Source organism: Lagopus muta, chromosome 1, assembly GCF_023343835.1.
Source record: "Lagopus muta isolate bLagMut1 chromosome 1, bLagMut1 primary, whole genome shotgun sequence".
In the NCBI taxonomy this organism is placed as follows: domain Eukaryota; kingdom Metazoa; phylum Chordata; class Aves; order Galliformes; family Phasianidae; genus Lagopus; species Lagopus muta.
In genome coordinates this window covers 172,235,129-172,262,001 of record NC_064433.1, presented here as the reverse complement: position 1 = coordinate 172,262,001, position 26,873 = coordinate 172,235,129, and the positions used below count along the sequence as shown (strand labels likewise).

Here is a 26,873-nt window from a genome sequence, read left to right as displayed (position 1 = left end):
AGAGACAAGGCCATGAATCTCCCTCCTTCCCACACACAAGGGTCAACCCCCAGTGTCAGACCTGCAAGGCTGCAGCAGGCACTGCTGCCTCCTCTGGGGCTGAATTCTTGGCTGCGATCCAGCCCTTGCATAGTAGGCAAATAAAACAAGAAGCAACAAGAGCTAGCTCCTCTTGGAACACTCATTTGAAAGCTCTTGTGATTGGGTACAGTGGAGGGAAGACACAGTTCTCATTTCACTTAAAACAACCCCATCTCTTTGCTTGGTGACTATCTGGTCACTCACCTCATATTTTCAAAACTGCATAAACATGTCATTCAAATGAGAAAACACCTCTGGAACATCAGTCTTTCAGATGAAAAGTACTAGAGAAGCATAAACTGTTAAAGCTTATATAAGAGAGCTAATGAATATTTCAGTTTCAATTTACAGACAGCTTCTGGAATATTTAATAGAGGAACACTGAACTTCATGCTAATGCATCTCTCATAAAAGCATAAATAGATGAAAGCATCTGTGCATGGTTTACCAAGGCTGGAGGGGATGCATGAGACAGCTCCACCATGTCCCACAGACATGGAGTTCCTTGCGCTCGGATTAAATCTCCTGTTCTCACACAGTAATCAGTCACTTGATCTGGCTGCCGAGATCCATTTCCCTTTTATTGTTACTCATACTTATCTGGTAATAGCACATCTAAAATTAAATGGCAACAAGGTGGTTTCTCTTCAATTGAATGTACGAATGCTATGAGAACAGCACTGCTTCCCAACCCCACTGCAGCGCAGGTGTTATTAACATTAATTACTTGGTGTTATAAGCCAGAAACTCTTGTTCTCAAGTCACAGAACAACAAAAAAAAATGAAGCGTCTGACGTTAATGTGCTGATTTCTGAAGCTCCTATAATTTTGCAGGCAGAAGACAATCTCAATTGCTGGGTTTTGGCTAAAACATGAATATGCTACATGATTTCCTGCCTATATCTGCATTTATAGATGCCTGCGCAGCTGCTAAGACATTAAAAGCAGATTATTCCTCATCAGATCTGGGAGGAGTCCTATCTGGGGAGACCAAAGCTGTGTTTATTGTAAGGGTTTCAGGTCTTTCTTGTGTTTTGAATCCTGTCATGGAGAGCAAGACATTTAAAAGCAGAACTTCAGGGCCTAAGTGTATTAATGTTTTATGTTTGAATGCAGATGTATGACTGAAAGCTCAACCAGTCCCAGGGGTATTCCAGATGCTTTCCCACACCCCTGCAGCACGCAGGGCTGCCAGCAGCTGAACTGGGGCTAAGAAAAGAGCTCAGGTGACTTCCACATGGCTGAAAAGTGGGATGGAGAAAGCACTGCACTGGAGAGCTGTCCAGTTGGAAATCCTGACCCTGAGGTGCTCTGAAGGCAAGTCAGCTGCCGTGTGAACTTCTTGAGTTTTAAAAAATGAACATGGCCAAGAAAGGCATGAAGGACAGGCCTACAGGTACCTTTGATAAACTTCCAGCCAGGAAAACAGGCTTCTGAATAGTATGCTACATCACTTTGGTTCTGGTGTCCTAGTGCCAGCACCACAGGATTATGCATTTGCATTTTAAGACTCACATGTTCAGGGGATGGGCCCAGTACAAATAAAAGCAGTAGGGTCCTGGCCAGCCTACTCACATAAGCCTCTGCTTTAATACAAGAAGCATGTTAGAAGATACACAAGCTTTGTGCAACAAGAATATATTAGAGGTATAACATCAATTTATAGCAGTAAGGATCTGTGTAAAAAGTCCAGTAGATGAGGATCATGGCAAGGCAGTTGAAGCAATTCCGCATGTCAGCACTCCCTTGGAGGACCTCAGGGATGTCAAATCAATAAAATAAGCAGTAACAACTCCACAAGATGAAACAGGCTGCACCAGGGTCCTAAACGAGCTCAGATGTAAAACGATTGTGCTGTCACCCTGAGGGCCAGCTCCCTCATCAGAGGAGTGGAAATTAGTGATATGGTTTTCACACAGGGCCTTCCTGGGAATCTGGGGTGGGAGAACTTGAAGAAACTGTAAAAAGAACAGAATTACTAACTGCCAATAATTTGATACAAGGCAGAAAATTCAGCACTTTTTGTAGCGTTAAGTCAAGGCCAAAATCTGCGGAGAGATTTTAAAGCAATTTGGTTGTTCTCATGGCTTTTGATTTTGCGAAAGGCTCCACCAGGAGGACCCACTAAGAGATCACAAAGAAGCTTACAGTCAGGGACAGAAAGGAAACAGCCACTTGTGGCTCAATGGCTGCTTAAAGACTGGAAACAAAGGTGGCAATAAGTATGTGTTTTTACAGCGGTGCAGCATTCCTGCAGACTCCTCCAGAAACTGCACTGCACTGGAATGAGGTCTGTCCAATATCCATACATCCACCATCCATGCATCCATTATCCACACATTCATTATTCACACATCCATGCAGGAATTTCTAAAGGGACTAACTTGAGAGGTGGCAAAATGCTCAATCAGTCTGGAAGTCAAAGCAGAAACTAGTTGGAAGCACTGAAGGTTCTTATGATATTGATTAAGAAGGCATTAAAACTGCAGCTTTTAAGTGCTGATAAATGTACCAGGGAAAAACACCCTACAGGTACACAATGCACAGCACATAATTATGGGATTTAACAGAGCTATTATCACTGAGGAAATAGATTTTGGACAGGTTTATGAAAATCCAATACAAATGCTCAGCAGGAAGCAAAAAAGCAAAGAGGATTTTAAGATTTTTAGAAAAGTAATTGAGAGCAAAACAATAAACGTCGTTACATCTTTATAAAGGTCTGCCCACAGCTTGGTAATTCTGTGGTCTCTTATTGTAGTGAGTGAAGTGGGAAACATAAAGCAAAACGTTCGTGGGGCAGATTCAAAGCAAATGAACAGAATTTCTTTCAGCTGAAAAATTGTTCTTCAATATTTCTTTATTTTATGCAAAGCTGAACTCTAGAAGTCACTGTGAGGGAATGCTGCAGATGCCAGAAATTGGAAGACTTCAAAAAGACATCAGGTAAATTCCTGCAAGAAGCCAACAGGGGCTGTTCCACACAGAACTCCAGCTGGAGGCTCAGGAGGTCCCTGAACCACAGTAACAGGGGTTGGACACATAGCACACACAGTATTGCTGCACGCTTAGCTGCCATTACATTTTTCCCAAAATAGCTGTGACTGTGAACTAACTGCACTGCTACTTCATAAATGCATCAGAATAAGCATTGCTGTGGTCCGTGGCTGCAGGATGGTCCAGCCATTACCATCCTATGCCTTCTTGTCCCATCTGCTTGTGCCATGCCACTCAGTGTCCCTGTGCCATGCCCATCAGTGCCCCTGTGCTGTCCCAGTTGGTGTCTCTGTGCCGTTCCAGTCAGTGTCCCTGTCCTTGTTGCTCGATGTCCTTGTGCTATACCATCTGTACCATGCCCATTGGCATCCCTCTGCCATGCCTGCTGGCCGCTGTGCAGTCTCAGGGATGTGATCTCCTTGTCCCCTTGGCTCTCCCATGAGACTGGTGGGCATGGGGTGCTCCTGGGCTCATGCAAGCAGGTGATTGTCCATGTCTGGCTACTAATTTAGGCACTATGGTCTCACTCCTACTCACTTTTAAACATCCTATTTTTTCTCAGTCAAACCACACCAGTCTGTGAATATAGGCTAAGGCTTCACTGGCCTTAGCTGAACTCTTCAGGTGCCTACCTGAGCTCTGAATCAAGCCAAGAATAGCCAGAATCCCACAGTGCAAAGTCCCTGAAGATGGTGTTTCTCAATTAATAATAATAATAATAATAATAAAGCTGGATAATAAAGAGAATTCGAAAGAGAGCTCAAGAGAGAGGAAGACATGTCAGGTGACAGGCTTCTTCCATTGCATTTGGATAGCACTGTCAGGAGAATGAGCTAGAAGTAGTTTCCGTACCCTCAGTGTAATTCCATTCACTAAACCCATACACAAGACAAATTGCTAAAACCAAACCCACAGGAACCGTGTGAACATATTTAAGCAGTGGTGGGCTAGCACACATCCTATCTTCCCAACTCACTTCCAAAGTGTTTGGATAACACAGTGATAACGTAAGAAAGTGTTCAGATAAACTTACTTTCTTATGTTATCCAAATACGCTGCAAATCCCTACGCAGCCCTACTGCTGGTGTCACTGAACTGTGGGCAAACATTCCTATGGCAGCACAAGGCTCGTGCCTGCACCAACTTCATGGGAGGCCTCCGATATTTATTTTCCTTTCAAAAGGAGTCCAGGAGGATCACAGGGGAACAAAAGAGAGAAGTTGCACGTTTTGAACTGGTCTTGAGACTTTTTTTTTTTTGCCTGTGCCGGAGAGGGAATGCCCTCAAGTAAAGTTTTGACCCACAAAAAACCAACAATGCAGTATAACCTAAAAACACAACGTGTAATAAAATAGCACCTGGCAACACTATTTCAAACACAGCAGCATGGGACTGCTGCATGGGAACATGAAGGTTATTCTGGCCAGAAATGCTGAACATTTATTACACGACTTCACTCTGGGGTCCAGTGAGGAAGGCTGACCTGAGGGTGAGGGCCAGGGCTGCCTGGCTATGGCCTGTTGTGAGGGAAGTTGTATAGCCCGTTTCTGCACCAATTTCCTAACCAATAACAGTAATTATGGTATTATATGTTAAAAAAAAAAAAAAAAAAAAAAAGGAAATATAAGTTTGTAAGCAGGTTCATTTTCCTTATGAGCAATAAAAATGGGTTCCTTCAGACGAGATACTTACTGCCTAAACCTGGACCAGGATTTCCCAATACACCTTTAAAGACATGCTATCAGGTATTACAAACCCTGCATAACAAAGACGTTGTGTTTGTACATGTGGTTCTACAAAGCAAACGCACAACCGAAGGTCCTGGCTCTATTGCCATGCACTGGCTGAGGTGGCTCTGCAGAATGCACTTAAAGCATGCTGCTGACTACCAGTTAAAACAGCTCTTTTTTTCCTACAATCCCCAAACCATTATGACCAAGAGAGCCATGAAGCACAGTAAAGCCATTGCTTTGCTGGTTGCTTCTGTGGAGATCCAGGAAAACTGCAGATTGCTTGATGAGTGGAAAGGTAAGGTAGAAAGCAATATGGATGAGCAGTGAATTTGGTCACTAGTCCCAGTTATGATGCTGCAACTGTGACCCACAATATCTTATCTGCTGGCTGCAGATTTTTTGCCATCCTGGTGCCCAAACAGTATCTTCACAAATACAGGAGGTAGGATAAATACAGGGCATGCACGTACCTCTTATCCCTCACCCAAAGACAGAAATTAGCATCATCTAGATCTCTGCAGTATATTAGTTGTGCTGTTATGTCTGTAAAAGAGTTCATGCTACTTTTGGCTTTTAATCCCTAATTATTATTTTTTAATATCATAAGCTTATGAGTTTCAAACAGTTATAAGGTTGTGGGTTTGGTGGTTGGTTTAGTTTTCTTTTTTTTGCTAAAAACCAAAGTAATCCCTGGCAGCGTTTCCACAATAAGCCAGCAGTAGAACAGCTTACAACATAAACAGATATTCACGAATTGCACAAGTGAACTGTTCAGGATTTTCTCTCTCCCTGCAGCCAACTGCACTGTGCACAACTCAAGGTTTCCATTCCTGGAACCTGTACTTCTTCCTTGCACTTTTTTTTTTCCACTCGCAGTTTGCAATGCACTATATAGACACCGCAGAGCTCATTTATCTAGCTGGATAGAGTCATCCTGGCCAACAAGCTGCAGGTGTTGTTTTTTCTTCCAGGGTGGGAGCCTGCCAAATAGCTGGAGCCATGAAGAGGAAAGGGCTTTGCCCAGCTCCCTTGCCAGCCACCACACTGTTTCTCCTGAGAGCGAGCACGTAGCCTGCTCCCCTCCTTCCCCTCCTGCCTTTGGGAAATGCTTTTGGTGAGTGGGAAGGATGGGAGGGAGCCCAGAACCCTACGCACTGCAGCAATGCAAATCACACAAACTGCCCTCCAGCAGACGTTCCCTCATCTCCCCCCCAGTCCTGTCCGTGTCAGCCGTGCTGCCTTGGAGCACATTCCCTTCCCCACCTCTCCCCCAACCCTACGCCCACTGCATATTCTCCCCCCTCCAGCAGCAACTCACCAAAGCCTCTCCTCTGCTGATTCCCCCGCTGCTCGAAACAGGCAGACCAAGAGAGCTGGTTGATAAGCTCCATACCAGCACTGAATTTCTCTTTACTATCTCGATTCCAGTGTGATGAAAATCTTGCCGTCTGCCCTCTGTTTATGCTGGCACCCTATCAAGTCCCTCTACCAGGCTTCCTCCTTGTCCCACATTCTGAACATACAGCTCTCTTTCAAATCAACCCCACCGTGGTTCCTCATTTGTTGTTGTCTACTTAAGGTGTTGCTCCATGTTTATGGAATGTAGTTTTACTGGAAAAATTCCTTGGCCAAAACCTTCAAAAGGAACTACTCATCTTGGGTCGATTTTCCATGACACTCACAAAGCTTTGGCTTTCTGGGAGCGTTGGTTTCCTCTGTGTGAACATAAGCCCTCTTTGAAGTACCTCAAATTGGGCAACCAGAAATTGCAGAACTGAAGTTGCACCTGACCTTTGGAAAAGGTTGATTCTGTTTGCATTTGCTTAATTAGATCTTGACAGGTAAGTGCTGTATTGCTCTATAAGGACATGAAATTAAGGCAAAACTGGAACATGAAAGACCATTTTGCTGTGGAAGTTTTTTACACCAAACCAGAAATCACTGATCATTTGACAGTCATCAGGATTTGCGCTGGTGTAGATCAGAACTGTGTCTGAAGCTCTGCCTATGTATGGTACACACAGATTGCAAAAGATTGAACCAGTGATTCCCAGACTTCAGGCTTTATTTTTCCCCCTTTTATGCCCTCTGGAACTTATGACAAATAATGCACTCACTGTTTCATAAATATGTTACTAAACAGAATAGGTTGTACAATAAAGGAAACCAAATGGCATTCTGAGCATTTTGCATTCAAGTCACTAATAAACCCATATTGCTTTTAAAATAAACTTTTTTCCTACTTTGCTCAGTCTAGTGAAAGTCCATGTGACAGGGAGGCACCTGTGAATGACTGGGAAATAATTTGTAAAAATAGCAATTGTGATACGAAAGATTACACGTTCCCAAAAGACTGAACGGGAAACAGGCTCTGAGTCCCACAGTCTAGGTGCAGCTCAGCTAGGAAGTGCTCAGTCACATCATAAACCTCCCTCTGACTTTGTTCCTAATTGGCAGCCTCGTTAACAACATCAGCACAGAACTATTTTCTGAAACCTGCAAGGTAGGAGCTCGTGCTATAAACTTGTCATAGCCTCACTCTAGAGGAGCCCAGTAGTAGTGCCTGTGAAAACCAGGACATCTGGCTAAATTTCTGCATCATTCTGATCTAAATCTAAATCTAAATTTCTGATCATGTATCACCAATTAATTACATCAAATGCAATGGTGATACATGTATCACCATTAAATTACATCAAATGCACTCAGGTGGCAGCTGAGTTGGCTTTCTCCCACTTGTAGCTGCTGCAGACACATCTTTGGTGCTGTCACTTGGTCAGGACCCTGGAGGACAACAAGCAGCACCAAGGGCAATTTGCCTCCTCCGTCTCCGACAGCTCTTTCAAGATGACGTCCTGCCTACAGAAGCCCCTATTTCTGTCTTGACTATAAAGGACTCAGTGTGACTTGGTCGGTCCTTCCAGAAGGCATCCCCACCATGCTTGCTGCTTCAAGTCAGGGCAGATGATTCCCATCCCATATGTTATTTGTAACACAACGCAGGGCTGTGTCGACAGAGCACAACAGAAAATCTCTCCTCCAGGGACAAAACAATACATAAGTGCAAGAGGAAGCACAACGGCCTCTCTTGGGTCCGCCTGCCAGTCAGACAGGCATCTTTGTTTCTGCCACTGCACTAGCATGGGTTGCACAAGCAAAGACTCAAAACTGCTATATGCTAAGGAATACAGAATTCAGTACTCGTTTTATAAAAACTACAGTATTCGACAGCTGCCTCCTGATTATTTCCTACTTACTGTGTTATTGTGCTGTTTCTTCCCTTGAAGCCATGTGCATATGTATGTATTACTCAGGCATCTACTGGAAAAAATAATTGAGAGACAAGATGTCCGGTGTAAAACAATGCTCGCTGTTAAAGGAGTAAGCCGTTGAATAAGAGCATCCACAAATAGAAAGGGCTGTAAAAACAAATAGGGAAAAGCATCTGGTTTGCAACATCTTTGCACTATTTGCAGTAGCTAAATCTGGACCCAATTAATGATCTGTTTATTTTCCAAAATTTCAATAAAATGCCTTGGCAAAAACTTAATCTGTCTCTGGAGAACGTCTAGTTTCCTTCCATATGTTGCTTGGTCTGTCACAGCAATAAAACCCTTCCCAGCTTCAAGATCCCTGGCAACTGCACCAACTGATCCTCTCCGTATAAGAGGAAGAGAATCGTTCCAGCACTCTAAAAATCATGATCCTTCCTTAAGAGAGAGCAGCAAGGAGTGAGTGCTGTGTGTTGCAGCCTCTGCTGTGACCTAATCCCCAGAGATTTACAACAGCTCTGTGCATCCTGGTGTTCCTACCTACAATTCAACCCATCTGTTTTTATAATCCCTCTGAAACTGCTTCTCTGAAATGCTGCTCTGCCACAATTAATGTCTGTGCCTCAGCTTGGTAGTACTTGTCCTGTTGTCCTTGTTTCAAAAGAAACAGCTTAGGCAGTTTTGTAATTACATATTTTTATGGTTTTGTATAAAACAAAACAGATGTTTCACAGTCAATTTTATTTGGTTGTGTCTTTTGTAACCTAGATTCGGAGGTTTATTTGATCTCCATTTGAAGATTAGGTGCAGTAGCCTCTACTTCCATTATACATTAGCATGTGGATGCGTGGTAACTTCCAGCTCCCAATGAACTCTTACGCATCCCACTACACTGATTTCCACACATAGTACTGTTTAAAAGAAGATGCTGTTAGTTTAGAGGATAAATGGAACAAAACAGATGAGGCCAGAGAAGTGAACACTTAACGTTGTGCTTAAATTTACATAGCTGCATAGTAGCTGCTCTGCTGAATTGAGGCCATAATCAAATTATCAGCTTTGTTTTGAAATAAAAGCACTTGGAACTTTTAGGAACATAGATAGAGAACAACTGTTGTTAACAAAATATGCAATTTCCAAGCTGATGTAAAGCTGTCTGGCTTCTGGCTCTCTAGGAACCAATGCTTTCAGTAGTGACAGAGTGGAGCAAGTCAGGGAGATACAGCCATCCTTAATCAGAACCCAGAGCATTTCTGCTGCTTTGAGAGAACTTGCTCTGTATTTTTTTCAGTACAACTGGCAGAAAAAAAGTAAAAGTTCAAATCTTTAACTGATAATGAAACTATAGGAGAACTTCCAAGGGAGGAAACTGGCAAAAACCCAAACATCTCACCCTGTGGTAGGTAGAGAAGTTCAGGTTACATATGTCTGATTATGCATACTAATGAAGATTATTGACATTTTGAAAGCTAATTGTGTCTTTTTGGCTGTATAACTTCCCAGTCTGTTCAAAGATAGTTGATGGGCTCAAGGGTAATATGGAGCCTTGAAAATCTCTGCTGAGAAAAGTAACAGAAGATATGGTAAAGGTGGATGAAGTAATAAATAGCAGAGAAAAGAAGAATCAGTTGTCATTTTTACTTTCTTATGAGATGAGAAATGCAGTGATGTTCAGTGAAGTATTAAAGCTACAAATTAAAGTTTAAAAATTGAAGAGGAATGATGTGTGCCAGGCATCGGTTTTATTTGAAAGTACCTGATCCGAGTCATTGGCTACACTGCCGCTCCTCCTCCCGTCAGCTTTCTCTCAACTCCCAACTCCTTCAGTAATTGCCCATGTTGTCTGATTTTCCTCTATTTCTGCCACTCTGAAAGGGTGCATTTTCCTCTACTTCATCCAGTGACATCATCAAATTGAAAATCACTTGTTTTCCAAAACATAAACTGGTGCCAAGCTTTGCTGAAAATCCTAACTTCATTATACCTATGAAAATACCTTATGTTACTTTTATTTACTATTAAAAACATATACTACACCAAAGAACAACTATTGTCTATTAAGAGCATGCCTTTCTAAGTTTCATGTGAATGTCACACGCTTCTTTAATTCACAGCATTTAAAATCGCTCGCCACTCTTTTGTTTTGCACCATGAGACAGATAATTCCATATTTGCTCCTGAAATTGCATTTGCAAGTTGGGATAGCTGCAAAATATTTACAAGAAAAGAGTGTGAATAGTTCACAGACTTGTCAGAATCCATCTGTTTGTGTCTATTAATGGGTGCATTCCCAGCTGTGGTCTCTCCAATGTCATAAATAAAAAGTTCTTTCTAACTACACATCCAGTGGCCGAAATCTCCCTGTATAAAATCGATTCATTTCAATGAAATCTGTCCTTATATGTTAAAGAGACCTCTTAAAATGAGTGAAACCATGAGATGCCAATCGCATATTCTTTCAGCAGTAAAATGACTCATAAAGAACTCACGGTCTCAAGTAATTTACTACAGCATTATTCTGGGTAAGCTATTAAATAGCATGTCATTCAGCTCAGGATGGGTGGGGGTGGTATGGCAGAGAGATGAGACTCACATTGAAAATAACTTAAAAACAGTGTGCAGACATGAATGTTCAGGTCTCGCTCCTCCATGCAGAGAATCCAAAACAAAGACGTATGCAATGCACTTTGGGGAACACCAAAGTATCAGGTGATTCTCAATCTTTAGGAATTCCTTTAGGAACCCTTCTTTACCAATGCTAGGTATAATTATTCAGTATTCTGATGGTAAGAGCAGTGTTTGGACCTCTCTCCCCCAACGCTCCCTCACGCTATGCTGTTAGAATGGCTTGGGTTGGAAGGGACCCCAAGGAATATCAAGTTCCAACCCCTGTGACACAGGCAGGGCTACCAAGCTCCAGATCTGGTACTAGACCAGGCTGCCCAGTTCTCCATCCAACCTGGCCTTGAACACTCCAGGGATGGAGCATGCACAACCTCTCCGAGCAGCCTGTCCCAGCACCTCACCACTTGTGTGAAGTAAAGAACTTCTCCCTGGCATATAATCTAAACCTTCCCTTATTAAACTTAAAACCATTCCCCCATGTCCTATCACTATTTGCTCAAGTAAAGAGTTGATACTCCTCCTATTTATAGTCCCCTTTTAAATACTGGAAGGCTGCTATGAGGTCTCCTTGCAGCCTTCTCCTTGGTGAACAAGCTCAGCTCCCTCAGCCTGTCTTTGCAGAGGAGGTGCTCCGGCCCTCTGATCGCCTTCATGGCCCTCCTCTGGACCCCCTCCAACAGCTTCACATCTTTCCTGTACTGGGGAACCCAGACCTGGATGCAGTAATCCAGATGGGGCCTCACAAGCTCCCTTCTTGGAGCTGGCACTCCCAAGAACTTCTTCCAAAACCGCAGTGATGGAAGACCAAACAAAGACATTTCAAGCTCAGATTCAGACAGATCCACATATGATACGGGTTCTGTTGGAACTCTGTGCTGAAGGTATGTTCCCTTTAAGTTTTTCTATAATAAAACAAACACTACAGTTCTTGTTTCCGCTGTGCTGCTGTGTTGAACAACCTGTGAAGGTTCGGTGTCTTCTGCTTCATCATGAGTACTCTAGCTGCAAAACAGGCTGCTTGACTTCCCAGAGAGAACCAACACAATTCATTTATGTCTAGCAACAGAAAATACCCACTATCCTTGTATCATCTTAGATCTGTAACGTAAAATTAGCAGCATCAGTGGAATTTGGAGAGCTATTTTTGAGTTAATGAACTTTAGGGCCACATTTTTAAGTATTTAGAGAATTGCCACTAAGATAGGTGAAATGCCATGTCAGTTTGGGCAATCCTGTAAGTGAACAGGATTCACAAAGCTGCGCCTTCAACAAAGCTTGCTTACTTTCACAGGCAAAGCTTAGGATGCCTCTGAGTCCTGTCCTCCTTCTGCAGTCTGGTAGATCCCAAACAACAGCACTTTCTTTTGCCCAGTCCCAGTAAAACCAGCTATTGTGCCCAGTATTTGCCAGTGCATACTGTGCACACAGACTCCTTTATATTACTGTATGTAAATTACTGCCCTCTACTGGAACGACTGGCAGAGTATTTCACGTAAACTTAATTATTGCCTAAATTAATTTGATTGATTTTTGGAGTTTGGGGTTTTTTGAAACCAAATACACTTAATTGCAAATGCTCTCGGTCCCATCTTGTACCAAGTGCAGTTACTTGCTTGCACATTTCTGTATATATTTAATTTCTGCTTGTTTGCTGGATATGCTGCACCAGGATGGTGTGACTGCAAAAATATTTTATTCTTTGATCTGTAAACAGACATACCAAGGAGCCACTGAAGTGCATCTTGTTGATGCTCAATGCCAGTCAAGAAGCCTCTTACACTGTCTTACTTTTAAGCCTGTAATAATGAAACCATCACCCAAACTGAAAATAATTGAAAATAACATTCCCCAAACTAATTTTTTAGGGATCGTAAGAGAGGTACTACTTCTCTAAAATCTTAAGGCTGACTTAAAAGCATGATGTTTTACAGAATACATCGCTTCTGTTGGTTTTCTTCTCCTCAGGCTAAAGATCACATTTTCAAGCTTTCCTTTTCAAACCTGCAGTAAAAATAAGCCTCACATTTATTGAAAGTAAAATATACTTTCACAAGAAACCTGGGTTTCTCAGTGAGTTGTGACTCAAGCTGATAATGTTTTAAAGGAATTATGATATACACCGTTGCAGGAATTGGCCATGCTGTGACAGGAGAATAAAAGAACAAGACAGCACATCTGTCTCCCAAAAACTGAGAAATACAGAATATGGAAAGCCAAACATAAATCAAACAACTGCTCTGCTCTAAGGACTTGCCAGTACTGCTGCAAGTATTACGAACTGTGAATTCATCCAAGTTCTCAGAACCCTTACGACTGTTTCTAAAAACGTTAAAATTGTGGACCTATTTTGCAGTGGTTTTGTCAGTCAGACAGAAAGTGATGACACAGAACTCCCATCAGAAATGACCCTGTGATAATTCCTAAACATGAAAATCTCATCCTGCTGCTGTGGATACAGTTGGAAAGCAGTAGAGTGGGAATCCCATTGGCAGAGCCCTGCTGGGCACAGGAGCTCCCCATGTTGGGATCTGCTGGCCAGCCAGTAGCAAGGCTGCACTGATGCAAACTATTGTGGTGCTCACGTAGCAGCTAAAAGTTTACTGTGGTATAAATGCTCTATATAGATGGTCTGGCACAGTTCTTATTGTAAATAAAGTCACTTGTGCAGAGATACTGAAGGAATTTTATTGTAGAAATATGCTCATACAAATAATTACAGCACAGCTCACAGAAAATAACTAAGACATATAATTTAGTATACCATGACTGGGATTAAGAAGCAATCTTGGGATGGAGAAATGTCGTTACAGTTATATGTCAAACAAAGAAGTTAAATATTTACACCAGTCTTATGAGCTCCTATGTATCATAAAAATAGAGGAATACCAATAAGCACATCCAACATTAAGTTCCTATCTAAATACATAGGAACTTAAACAATAAGAACTATACATTCTTCTGGGAAAAAAAAACAGTACACTGATTTGTTTCAAGTCATGGTCAGCAGACAGCAGCAATACTTGCACTGATAACAGGAATCCTTCATAAAACTATGGTACACCACAATAAGCAGTTATCAGCTTTATTCTGCTCACATAGATGGAATGAGCCACCATCTACAGGTGGAACAAGTCACACGTTGTGTATGTGCAGAGAAATACTGACAAATATTTGTTTACTGGAAGAATCTGGTGGCAAAAGTCAACAGCAAAAATACACATAAAGAAGTTGTACTACTAACAGAACTAACCTCGTAACACTCTAGGAAAAAAGGATATGTTCTACAGATTGATGCCATTAAAATCAGCCAACACCCAAGCTCCAGACAGAGTGAGATTTATCGAGGCCAGTTGCCTCAGATGGTATCCATCCCTGTCATCAGCAGCACTGCTCCATTTCATCAGAAGAGCCTTGTACTTCTTAACATTAGGAAATTAAGTAATCAAAACTGAATTTCTCTTAGGAAAATAATCTCTGATACAGAGGCAGGACTCGTTCAAACACAGAATTTATGTATTGTATGTCAAACCAGGAGATTAATTCTCTTGTCATTCCCGGATCCTTGCTGCTCCTCCAGATCTCACGTCATGATCTCACGTGGTGGGTGGCAGCAGAGCCACAGGAGTGGGTAAAACAAAACCACATCTTTCTCTGAATTTTGAGACAGCGGGGAACCATCGGTCAGCCCCCGCCACAGTCTCATGCTGATAGAGAAATACTTGGCTTGTTAAGCATACTGGTACTTTTGTAATTGTATTTCTGGCACCAACTTGTGGCTCCTGCGGGTCATGGGAAGGCGACCGTAGTGACAATGGCTGTATTCTGCCACCACTGCCCCTCTCTGATCCAAGCCATGGCTCTGCACAGAGCACCCAGGAAGGACAGGGACATTACAGAGCACCGACACAGCATGAGTGCACAGAAGAGCATCTGCATATTTTCAGAAATTCCCTTGAAGTGCCTTACTACCATTAATATAACACATTTATCAATTAATATAATTGATGAGATCAACGACTACTTCTTTGGCTACATCACATATTTTCTGGGGGGCTGATAGAACCACAGAACATTTCCTGGCATGCAAAGCCAAAAGCATTGCTAATAAGTCATTTTCTTTCCTCCCCAAAGCACTGCATCTCCAATAGGGAACATCTTTCAGAACGTTTCTCCTTGACAAAGGACAGCCTTTTCCCACTGGTGGGGGGGGTTATGTGGAAGGTTACATATCTACATTTTGTCAACATCCATAAGAATCGGCATCTGGTGCTTCCCAGTGTGCTGCCAGGGAAGCAGGCTGCAATACAGAATCATAGAATCACTCGGGTTGGAAAAGACCTTAAAGATCATTGAGTCCAACCATGACCTAACCATACTACCCTAAGTAACAACCCTCTGCTAAATCATGTCCCTGAAAAAAACAGTCTTTAAACACATCCAGGGATGGTGACTCAACCCCTTCCCTGGGCAGCCTATGCCAGTGCTTAACAGCCCTTTCTTGCACCTTTCAGATATTGGAAGAGAGCAATCAGCTCAGCCTCCTTTTCCCCAGACTGAACAGCCCCAGTTCCTTCGCTCTCTCCTCATAGGCCATATTCTCCAAGCCCTTCACAAGCCTTGTTGCCCTTCTTTGGAGCTGCTCCAGCACCTCCACATCCTTTCCGTACTGACGTGCCCAAAACTGAACACAGTACTCGAGGTGAGGTCTCACCAGTGCCGGTGACTTCCCTACTCCTGCTCTGCCTTCCAAAAAAACCTGCAGAATTTTAAAATGGCACACACAGACTGGTCCCAACAAAAGCCTAATTTTTCACATGCACTCCTCCCTCACTCCCCAGTGAAAACTCTCCTGGCAAAATTATTTTACATTAAAAAAATACTAATCTAATTGAACTGCTTTAATTAGATTAACCTGCTGCATTTGCACTGTACACAAAGGTCTACATCAAGAAGAAACAGCAATAATACAACACTGTTAAGATGCAGTAGACTTCAGGCTGGCCCCATGGCAGAGTTCAAGGGTCTCTGAGGCCTGGCAGCTTGGTACGTGTGTTCCCTCCGGGCTTTCCTTGCACTGACCTCGGCGTGCACCACACCAGAAATAGTGCTGCTATAATAATAATAGATCTGCTATATTAGATCTGCTTCCCAGGGGCAAACTTGCAAAAGTGTGCTGCCTGGAGTTGCTAAAAACATTTCATATTAATTGAAAGCTAAAAATTATGAGACTCTGATCCACTTGACACTCCTCTAATTAGGCTTCAGAAGCACGGCTGCTCTTGGCTCCGCACTGGCGTGACAGAAATCTGTGCTGAAATTTATTTAGCACTGGATGTGGCTGCCTTAATTCCAGAGCCACTCTTCCCTTTCTCAGATCCCGGGACCAACTGGTGCCAAGGAGCACCGTGATGCCAGACATAAAAGCACAACTTGGGGCTGATTGTGACCAATAAAAACCCAGTGACCCCCAAACCAATTGTAAGTTACTTCATGGAGCTAAAGGGGCACTGTCTTGATGCTGGTGCCACATTCTGGATGTGGAATTTACCTTCTGTTTCACAATGCCTACCTGCATTTTCAGCTGGACAAACTATTTCCATTATCTATCCTACTTCAAATGTTTGTTTTCACCCCTGACATGAATGCATTTCAGTCACCTTTCTACAGATTGCTGTAGCTGCAAATCAGTGAGTAAGTTCTTTTTGAATAACTACAGATGCCCAAAGTGTAGGTTTTTTAAACCCTTCAATGTAAAGATCTTAATTTTGGCTTGCTTAGGCTAAAATTTGCTAAGCCATAGGCCTACTTCATGTTCCTGTTACAGTTGTTGATGGTGCAAGTCACAGAATCACACAGAATCACATAATTGTAGGGTTTGGAAGGGACTTCTGGAGATCAAGTCCAAAGCAGGTGCCCTACAGTTTGCTGAGCAGGAAAGCATCCAGACGGGTCTTTAGTAATCTCCAGAGAAGGAGACTCCACCACCTCTCTGGGCAGCCTGTTCCAGTGCTCTGTCAACTCTGTCAGTAAAGAATTTCTTCCTCATGTCTGTATCAAACCTCCTGTGTTTCAGTTTTTGCCACTGCCCCTTGTTCTATCACTGCACACCACTTAAAAGAGTCTGGTCCCATCCACTTCACTCCTGCACTTTAGATATTTACAAACAATGATGAGATCGCCTCTGAATCTTCTCCAAGCTGAACAGCCCCAGGTCTCTTGGCCTTTCCTCATATGGGAGATGCTCCAGGCTCCTTATCATCTTTGTGGGCCTGAGTCACCTACTTCCAAGATAATTTCAGGCCATCCTATGTTGACTCTCTGTACATTTTCACGCTACTTTACTAAGAAACCAGTGCTTCATCCATAACAGCAAAGACCCAGAAGTCATTCTAGTACGATTCTATGAAAGCTCTGTCCAAACCTGGACAATTTATAAAACTCTGAAATAACAATCTGAACAAACCACTCAAGACTTGTAGAAAACTTGTCCTGATTTCCATTTGCACAGGGAATGGCCACGTTCAAAACTGAGGAAGACCAGCTGAGATCTTTGCCCAAAATCACACCAGGCAGTGTCTTCAGAGAGCTGAAAGGAATATTTGGTCCTGCGTTACCGCCAGCTCTCAGGAAGGAGAGGAGCTGGAGGAGATCAAATGGGGCATCGTTCATCTCTTCGAGAAGACAGAACATAGCAAGTGTGCTGGGACAAGAAACCCAAATGAGAAAAGACCTGGCAAAAAGGCTGAGGGCGTATATACACTGCAGTCACAGAGAAGGCAGAAAGCCAGACCTAGGAAATGAGAGACTTCCTAATATTAAAAACTTCCTATTATTAAAAGAATGTCGCAGTAACTAAATCAAGTCTTCCAACACCAGAACGTCTCAGAGTAAAAGTCACTCATTTAATCCCAACTCAACCCTCAACTCGCCATGACGTCTCTGCTGCATCATCACATTCATGTCTGATGGACAATGATCAGGCCATTTATCAGTGTCTTGCCGCCAGTTAAGCCAACTGCTGCAGGACCGCTGCTCTTCTTGTTGACGCTGGAAGGCAAGCAGGAAAGGGTGGGAGACAACAAGAGGGAAAAAATGGAGTTTCTAAGACCACACCAAGCAAATGGTGCTCCTGAGAGTCTGTGTCTGGCAGTGAGCCGCCTGAAATATTTGTCCAGATGGGAAGGAACTGCAACTTACTCATTCCCTGGTGTAGCACAATTGTCTCCTAGAAGCTACACAAGTGCTGCACAGTAGGAGTTACTGAGGGTCATAATTTGAGTAGTAAAGTATTGTATAAGGAAAAAAAATCAAGTTCTAACACTCAGAGATCTTGACACTGCGGAGTTTAACCTCACTGTGTCTCTGCCTCCTCTCTGTAAAATGAGAACATCACCTGGCACCTTCTAGGAATACAGTCAAAATATGAATGATCTGAAGTACACAAGACTCAGTAAGGAAATCTATACTTTGCATCAGGCTCCGGGGTAGATTAGATTCCCCTTGGCAGTGGGGATCCTGTACCTTTGATGAGGTGGAAAAGCTCTGTTCAAAAATGAGGATGCAACCATGGCATCATGGCTATGGGTAGCCTGGTGTGGTGGTTGGTGACCCTGCACATAGCAGGGAGGTTGAAACTAGATGATCATTGTGGTCCTTTTCAACCCAGGCCATTCTATGCTTCTACAATGATCAAAAGATACCCCAAGGAGACTGGCAACTAAACACTAAAATTAGTGTATTAGATACCTTTTAACAGCTTAATTTATTTTCCCCATCTTGAACTGATGGAAAAACAAGGAACAAGCTTGTGAATCCTAACTCAAAGCATAAGCATAGCAGGACATAACCACTGTGTGAATTACCTCTGCAAAAAGAAAAAAGCAGAAAAAAGCTAAAGCTGGCATTTGTATCACTGCAGTGAGTACACGCATTGTTCAAAAACCAAATCCAGGTCAGTGAATCAGAAAAAGTGGCCAGGAGTTGCTGGGCAGCACAGCTACAGCCCCAATAGGAGACAGCATGGGGCAGTCCCAAGGACCACTTGCTCCTCACCTCTGCTGCAGGGCAATGGGATGGAGGGAGAAGAGAAGCACATAGCACAGCTTTTTCATACACAGCTTTCTTCCCACAGCAGCCCAGCCATGCTGTGTATCTCTCTGTGTACCAAGGCTCAGCTGTCTTCTTGCTGCAGCCAAGGCTGGGCTTCTTGTTCCATTGCCCAGCTGTGTGCTGCCCTCTGCTTCAGCACAGAATGCAGCTGCAGAGCATCTTCCCTAAGAGCTCTGGAGAAAGGCTTGAACAGCTTGCCCTGCTCCCACTGCTAAGCCCATATGGAACACTGCAGGCCTTCTGGGTCTCTTCCAACCTGCACGAGGATATGATTTTTGTGAGAAAAGGAGTAGCTATCTTGTGCTTGCCTTCTTTGCTTTGCTTTGTTGGCATCTGAAACTTCAACAAATAGATAAAAAAAGTGAAGTAGATCAAAAGAGTAATTACATGAGTGCCGACAAAGCTGTTACCAAAACGATGACTTTACTGCCTTTCTTTGTCTTGATGGTTGGCCTATGACAGCAGACTGATGATTATAACTGCTTTTTGTTTTGGTCCCTGATCTTGAGTACTAGCTACCAATTTTGTCTCTGACTGTCAGGGCTGAACTATAGATGTGTACTCCGGGAGAAAGAGGGAACTTGTACACTGCCCACCTGAGTATGGCTGGGTCTACAGCAGTGGAGAAGCTGCTGCTCTGGCAACCAGCAAATAACGGCACATTCAGACCAGCCTAAATTGACACCTTCCCATTAACAAAAGTTGGAAGAGGCATAGCAATATGCGCTACAACTACAGGGGCTGGAGGAACTAACAAATATAGAAACAAGGACAAAAATCCTGCAGACATAAAAGCATCTCAACAGCAGAACATCCTTGAAATCAACAGATGTTATTTGAACACATTTTGTTATGCTGTCAGATAATTCATTTAATTAAAGGGCACGTGTATTCACGTCTCACCAGTGTATTATGAACAGCGCTTAAATTATGGCAATGCATAAACCCAGGACGTTAGTGTTTTATCCACCCTTACCATAAAGACTGACTCCATCAATTTTAATATGCAGTCAATTTAAGAAGTTGGCTACGGCTTCATGGCAGCCTGCCCAGGTCCTTTGCTCAATCAAGCAATAGTTGTCTTTGACCAAAAAAGAAAAAAAAGCAACAGACAGTGTCATTGCTGAGTGTCTGCTGGCATTAGCTTCCAGCACAGGAGCATGCAGATTGCACTCAAAGGCATTCATACTTTGGGTAACCATAACACTATAGAACTGGATGGTTTACTAGTTCGTTATCAAAACTATCCACTTTCAGATTTGCTTTGCAAAACTTACTATTCCACTTAAATCCATTAATTTGTTTGTGCATATGAACCAACGTGCTGCAGAGACAATGTAGATGCCTGTATCACACACTTTACCCCCATATATACACCACCAGCACGTCAGGGTGCCCTAGGCAAGGTCATCGAGCTCCAAACACTGTGTGGGATGTGGCAGAGAAATCCATCTTTACCAATTAGCCTTCATTATTCACAATGCTACTCATAAATCTTGATGTACAGCTTTCCAGTGCAATAACTCTGTCTCGCACTCTGCGGACGCCCTGAATCTTTGACTTGACGAAGCATTTCACAAACTCAAACCAGCCCCATGTTTGCACTCTCCAGTGCATGTGCGGCTACGAAGCGGTGCCGCAGGCGTGACCCGACGTCCCGCAGCACAGCACGGCGCCGTCCCGCTGCTCTCACCCGGGGACGGGAGCCCCGGGAGCAGCGAGGAGCTCTAGAAGCCACGGCAGCGCCTGAAACGAAGCTGTCCATTTTGCTCTGGGACTTACGGTCCTCTTCACGTGCAAACCCCCAGAGGAACGCACCCGATCCTGCCACGACCTCATAAAACCGACGGCGGCGGCAGGTGAGCCCGATCCCCGGAGAAACAGCCAGCCCTCGGGGCTACGTGCTGCTCGCCCGCAGCGAGCCCGGGGCAGGACTGCAACCGCCGGGACCCGGACAGGTGCTGCCGGTACCGCGGCTCCCGTCCCGCCCCGCCGCCCGCGCCGCTCGAGTCCCCGCGCTCCGGCGCCCCGAGGCAGGTGCTCCCCAGTGCCCCGGCGGACTGACCTGCGAGCCGCCGCTCTCTGACATTCCTCCACAGCAAGTCCCAGGCTTTGGCGGTGGAGTCCCGCAGCTGCTCGCTCAGCGACCGCCGAAGCTGCGCCTTAGCCGGGAAGCGCTGGCCGCTCATTCTCGGAGGCTCCGCATGCCGCCCCGGGCAGCCCCGCTCCGCGCCGCCGGCCGCACGGGGCCGCGGGGCAGCCCCGCCGCAGCCGCGTCAGCGCCGCTCCGGGCGGGCGGCCCCTGCACCTGAGCGCCGCCCGCCCCCGCCCCGGGGCCGCCGCTCGGCCGCCGGCCTCCCCCAGCGCCCCGACCCCGGCGCCCGGCGGCTCGCCTCCCTCCCTCTTCCTCCTCCTCCTTCCCCGTGGGACGAAGGCTCGCCGGGGTCCGGCCCCGCTGCGGGGCGGCGTGCTGGGGGCGGGAGGCTGCCCGGAGGTCGCCCCCTCCGTGAGGGGCCGGCAGTGCGGGGTGGCCGCCGTTGGCCGGGTGCCCGCTTATCCCGCTTTCCTCGGGCTCAGGCACCTCGACGCCTTGGTGCCCTGTGCATCTCTTGTGACCCAGCTCCTACATTTCGTGACCCTGCTTGTGTTTTGGAAGCCTTCATCTGAGCTCTGTCTCATCTCACAGTCCTGCTGCCTTGCAGCCGGCACCGAGGCCCAGGCTGGCATGCACAACCCCAGGTACTCAACCTGGGGCAGCTTGACACACTCGGGCCCACAGCACCCACTGCCCCGTCCCCCTAGGATAACTGAGGGCAGCCAGTGGCTGTGAAGTAACAGCGCAGTCGGCTGCAGGGGGTTATCTTTTCCTCGGGAAGTACTGATGGCCACTTCACCCCACCACCACTTTTGCTGGAAGAAGACTGTTTTTCCAAGTCTCCGCTTATTAACTGTCAACCAGAGTTCAGCTCGCTCTCCTCTCAATTACGTACCTCCTATTTCTTTACCACTTTCTCTGTGTGCCACCCACTCATCTTCCGCCTGCCTCCCTCTGCTTCATTCCTCCCATTCCCCCTTTACATTATCTCCTCTAACAAGCTTCTGAAAGTGTTCACAGCTGAACTCTGGCAGTCACCTCTTGCACACATTGGCAGACAGAAAGGAATCCCAATTCCTCCATCCCTAGACAAGTCAGAGAACAACATCGTGCCCTTACCCCATTTGGGAAGCCCAGCTGAGGCCTCTCCTTCCTTTGGGATCTGGGAAATATTGTAGTAATGATTGCCCTTTTCCTATCCTGGCTGCCCACAGAGCGGATGGTTCCCAGCATTACTGGCAGCATAGTGATAGCAAGGAAGGACAATATGGGCTTAATTTCATTTGGTTGCAAACTATTATTTATTACTTACTATTTTTGTGGAGTGTCCATGATGTGCAATGAAGAGGCTGATGTGAGTGCCATGCACTGAAGCAGCGGAATACCCTGGTGAAGCAATCACGTCAAACATAACAGATATCCCCATCTTGTTTAAATTAAAATTGTCTCTGCCATGTCGGCATTACCCACGCAAACTAATGGCAAACACACAACCGTGTTCCACATTACCACTCAATTACACTGATGTCTTTTGCCTACTTGGTGATGTTGTCATTGTTCTTAAAATGCTTAGAGCTCATCTTAAGCTGCTATATTTTATTTGATATGGTGGACATGATGTAATTTACAGAACTTGCGAAGGCGTATGTTATTTGTCCTTCGGCAGTTCCAGCTCAACATCCTCCCTCCATCTGAGTGGACAAAGTCCCACAGGGCCATATGCACCCAATATCTGGATGGGTGACAGCATAACCATGTAAATACCCCCACACCTGCTGATGTTAATAGAAGGAGAGAGGATTACAGCTCTTACAACCAGCTCCTGTGCTTCATAAATCGGCTTCTGACCTCTGCCTCACTTTATTTAATTCCCCACAAACACAGAAATACCAGTAACTCGCAGCACTTGTTCTCTGTCATGGGACCCAGCTGCTAGGAACCAGGCAGCGATGCCTAATAGAATCATAGAATCATTCAGATTGGAAAAGACCCTTAAAATTACCTAGTCCAGTTGCTAACCCATCCCCACCATGCCCACTAAGCATGTCCTTCTGTGTCACATCTCCACATTTCATGAACACTTCCAGCACTTCCCTAAGCATCCTGTGCCAGTGCACAGGGCACTCTTGCACTGAAGAAATGTTTCCTAATATCCAACCTGAACCTCCTCTGGTGCAACTTAAGGCCGCTAACTCTCATCCTAGTAGTTCATTTCTGATACCCTGCTCAGCAGCTGCATAAAGATCAACTGTGACACAGCTTATATATGAAGCCATATCTTCAGTTTTAAAGGTTTTGTACCACATCATTGTGTCACTGCCCACAAGTCCTGGTCTGTGTCACTCAGCAGTGTGACCCAGCAGTGCTCTGGTGGCCATGCTTGCAGGTGCCCTCTCACCATGTCCAGCCTGACTGGGAGATGGTCTTCATTTCTCTTGCTGGTGTCTGTGATGGCCAGAACACTGTAATAGATATCCTCTTCCTTTTTGTACCACTTGGAAGATGTTACTTTATCAAAAATGTTCCAAGACATCTCAGTTTACTGACAACGGCCAATTAGCACTAAGTTACTAGGACCTGCTAATGCCACGTTATCTCACTGCAGGTTACTGAGATAAACCCAAATGATACGGTTGTATTTCATAATCAGCAGCAGAACAGAACTAACAATCCTCTATTGATTCTGTGGTTGGCATTGACAAAAATCTTTATAGTTTCAGGTACCTGCCATTACTGTGGAAAATTAAATCTGGCAGTACAATCAGATACTGTACTTTTCTCCCCAAAGAAAACATTGCTACTGAGTAATGAGGAAATGCCTCATGCAGCAACTGGGCCATTCCCATTCTATGCTTTTAATCATAGTCAGTTGTTCAAAAGTCAAGTTACCAACCCAGGTACTTCTGATGCATCGCACCTGTAAGCAGCAGTTGCAATACGAGCAGTGCTACACAGCCTGCTGGAAGGAAGGTATGCACTGGGCATCATTCTCAGGTCAAAGACGTTCCACTTCTTCTTAGGATGTTAGAGCGTGACTGAGAGGTGGCCTTCTGGAGCTCCTCACACATCTCTTGGGTAAGGGCATAAGTAACCAACTGACCAGTGCTCTTGTCTGCAGGATTTTGATATCCTGAACAAGATGGATTTTCCACAGAAAGAGCAGTTTTCCTGCTTCATTCTGTCATGCCAAGATGGTTCTGTTGAGATTAATTATCATAAAAACATGATGTATGATGAAAAGGAGAACATTCCCAGCTGCCCTAAAATAAGTTAACTATGAAGTCTGTCTTTTCTAATCGACAATAGAATATTGGCAGTGTTTGTCTCTGGAGGTCTTGCACCCACATACAATGTTGGGAACAAATCTAACCTGATTAGACCTGTGCTCTGATGCCACTGTGGTACCAAAGTCTGATGTTCTTATTACGTATTTAGCAACTTGTATTTCCTCTCAATCACTGTGGTAATTAAATGTCAAGTTAATTGATATTACATATAATCTGGCTTCTCATTAGCAGTACGTTTTTAATTTGTTGCAGATTCTGTAATGCAGCCTGATCCAGTCTTAATAAAGTCCCTATAAAAACTGCCATGTATTTGGTAAGAACAGAATTGGGCCAAAGGGAAGAGAAGGATGCCAACATATCAGTTTGTCATTTGTTGACCACTGAAGGACTACAGGAGAAGTGTAACTTCTTTTCTTTTTGACCTCTAGACCTCAGTTATGGGCAGTCAGGATTTTCTGTTAGTTTCAGGCTGTTCAGTGGACACAAGCTCCTCAACTTGTGTCTCTTAAAAAGAAATAACAAAACAAAAGAGGAAATCAGTTAGTATTATGGGATCGCTCATGCAATCTCATATTCACTGCTGTAATACCAAACTTTATAATACACCCAAGTCCTCAGGAACTGCTTGTAAGTTAATGAAGCTTCTTGAAATTTATCATACTCCAAGTGGTGTTGCTGTGCTTCTACAGCCTCAAACAGTCACTCAGACAGTCCAGATATAAACATATCGAGTGATATTTATAACTTTGGCAATGATCTTTATCTCTTTGGGGGTCCTACAGCTCTGGAATTTGTTTTCTGTCACAGGCCAAATGTCCTGAGACCGATGTTGCAAGTCTGGGTTACCACGAGAAGGGCAGAAAAGATTTGAGGTTTTCCAGTACTTGTTCTGCCAGTAGCAGACTGCAGGGAATTACATGGTAGTTGTGTGGTTGAAATTCTGTGAATAGTACCAAGGGCATAGGAGTAGGTGTTCTCTTTTACATTTAAGTAAACAAACAAACATTTTGGAGAGAGGAAAATAAGAATCAGTGTGAATGAGGACAAAATGTCACAGCTTGTTCCCTGGCACACTCTCCTTGCTTGTTATTTCTGTGTTTCTATCATCATTTTAAGACAGCTTCAGTGGGGATCAGTTGCAAAGCAGCTTCTCTCCTTATGGAGAGACTGGCACCTGTCTGTTCATCCCTCTCCACTTCAGCTTTCTGAGGCCCTGGGAAAGGATCACCCCGCATTTTGCCAGCAGCAGAGCACTGCTGGCTTTCATTAGTCAGGGCCAGATTCTTTCACTTTTGTTCGCAGTGATTAATGCTCAAAGAATACAGACTTCTTGCAGAATTCAATGTGCAGAGGCTCCAGGCTCAGATATAGACCCTAGTAACAAAGTATCTGCTGTTTGACTGTGCCCCACCTCCCTTGCTCAAACTGGCATGGAGGGGGTGGGTGTGGGGGTAAATCAAGCTTTTCTTCTGCTCGTATGACATATGGTAATTTATTATTAATAATAAACTGCATTATCAAAGCACCTAGAAGCAGAAATTGGATGGAGCAAAAATACAATCTTTGCCCTCAGGAGACTGCGAACTAAATATAAATCAAGATACCAGTGGAGAGAGGAGTTAATTGGGGTAGGAAGGGTAGCGTGCAAGAGGATGATAAAACAATGCTGGCCAGTGTAATAACTTCTGGTGTTCACACAGTAGAGTTAAGTTTGGAGGCACTGACACAAAGCAATTTACAAGACGGTCTCAAGGGAGGTCAATGCGATATCTTAATATATTCAGAGGACCAACTGCCAAACATGAGGGGCAGTTTTAGAGAAAGCATGCCAATGTAATGAAGATGTAATGAGTAGACAATGAAAGCTGGCATCCTGTGCAGACAGACTGTGGGAATCAAGCTTTTAATATCGTGCAAATGATAGATAGGGGAAGGCCTACAGCCTTCAGCCAAGTGGCCTCCACTGGATGCAACGTAAAGGCAGGTGAGCTGCAATGAACAGTGCAGCAGGGCACTGCCAGGGTATTTGCCTTTGGGATGCACTGCAGTAGACCAGACTGTGTCTATCAAGGCGGAGTAAATGAGAAAGAGATGAGATGACACACACAAGGGATAGAAGGTTTTCTACAGCAACTGTGATTTTCACCCATCAAGCTCCTTCTGACATATGATTAATTTATTACAGAATGAAAATTAGAGAACATTTTCTTTGCCCTCCCTCCCTCCCTCCCTCCCTCCCTCCCTCCCTCCCTCCCTCCCTCCCTCCCTCCCTCCCTCCCTCCCTCCCTCCCTTCCTCCCTTCCTCCCTTCCTCCCTTCCTCCCTTCCTCCCTTCCTCCCTTCCTCCCTTCCTCCCTTCCTCCCTTCCTCCCTTCCTTCCTTCCTTCCTTCCTTCCTTCCTTCCTTCCTTCCTTCCTTCCTTCCTTCCTTCCTTCCTTCCTTCCTTCCTTCCTTCCTTCCTTCCTTCCTTCCATTTTTTTCAGTAGAAAAGAACTGCAATTTAGCTATTTTTACAGTGGAATAGGATTTTCACATGCCAGCCAATCTTAACTTGGACTTCTCTCCCCTTCTCAAGCTGTAGTTAGCTCCTGTACGTTCTTTCCAAATAATCTCTCTACCTTTCTTATTTTGCCTGCTTAACTCAGTCTACCATGTCATATGAGAAAGGAGTTAGG

At 44.5% G+C, this 26,873-nt stretch overlaps 1 protein-coding gene across 4 annotated transcripts in view; it reads right to left on the bottom strand.

Annotated features, from left to right (window-relative positions):
- Window positions 1-26,873, bottom strand: part of STARD13 (StAR related lipid transfer domain containing 13) — a 308,068-nt gene that overhangs the window by 134,589 nt on the left and 146,606 nt on the right. The window contains exon 1 of one of the 4 annotated variants that reach the window (XM_048933951.1): window positions 20,883-21,061. The exons of the other annotated variants lie outside the window; for them this stretch is intronic. Within the exon in view, the coding sequence (XP_048789908.1) occupies window positions 20,883-21,006 (124 nt within the window). The 5' untranslated portion in view covers window positions 21,007-21,061. Of the gene's footprint in view, window positions 1-20,882; window positions 21,062-26,873 lie in introns of those variants that run through there. 4 annotated transcript variants of the gene reach the window in all.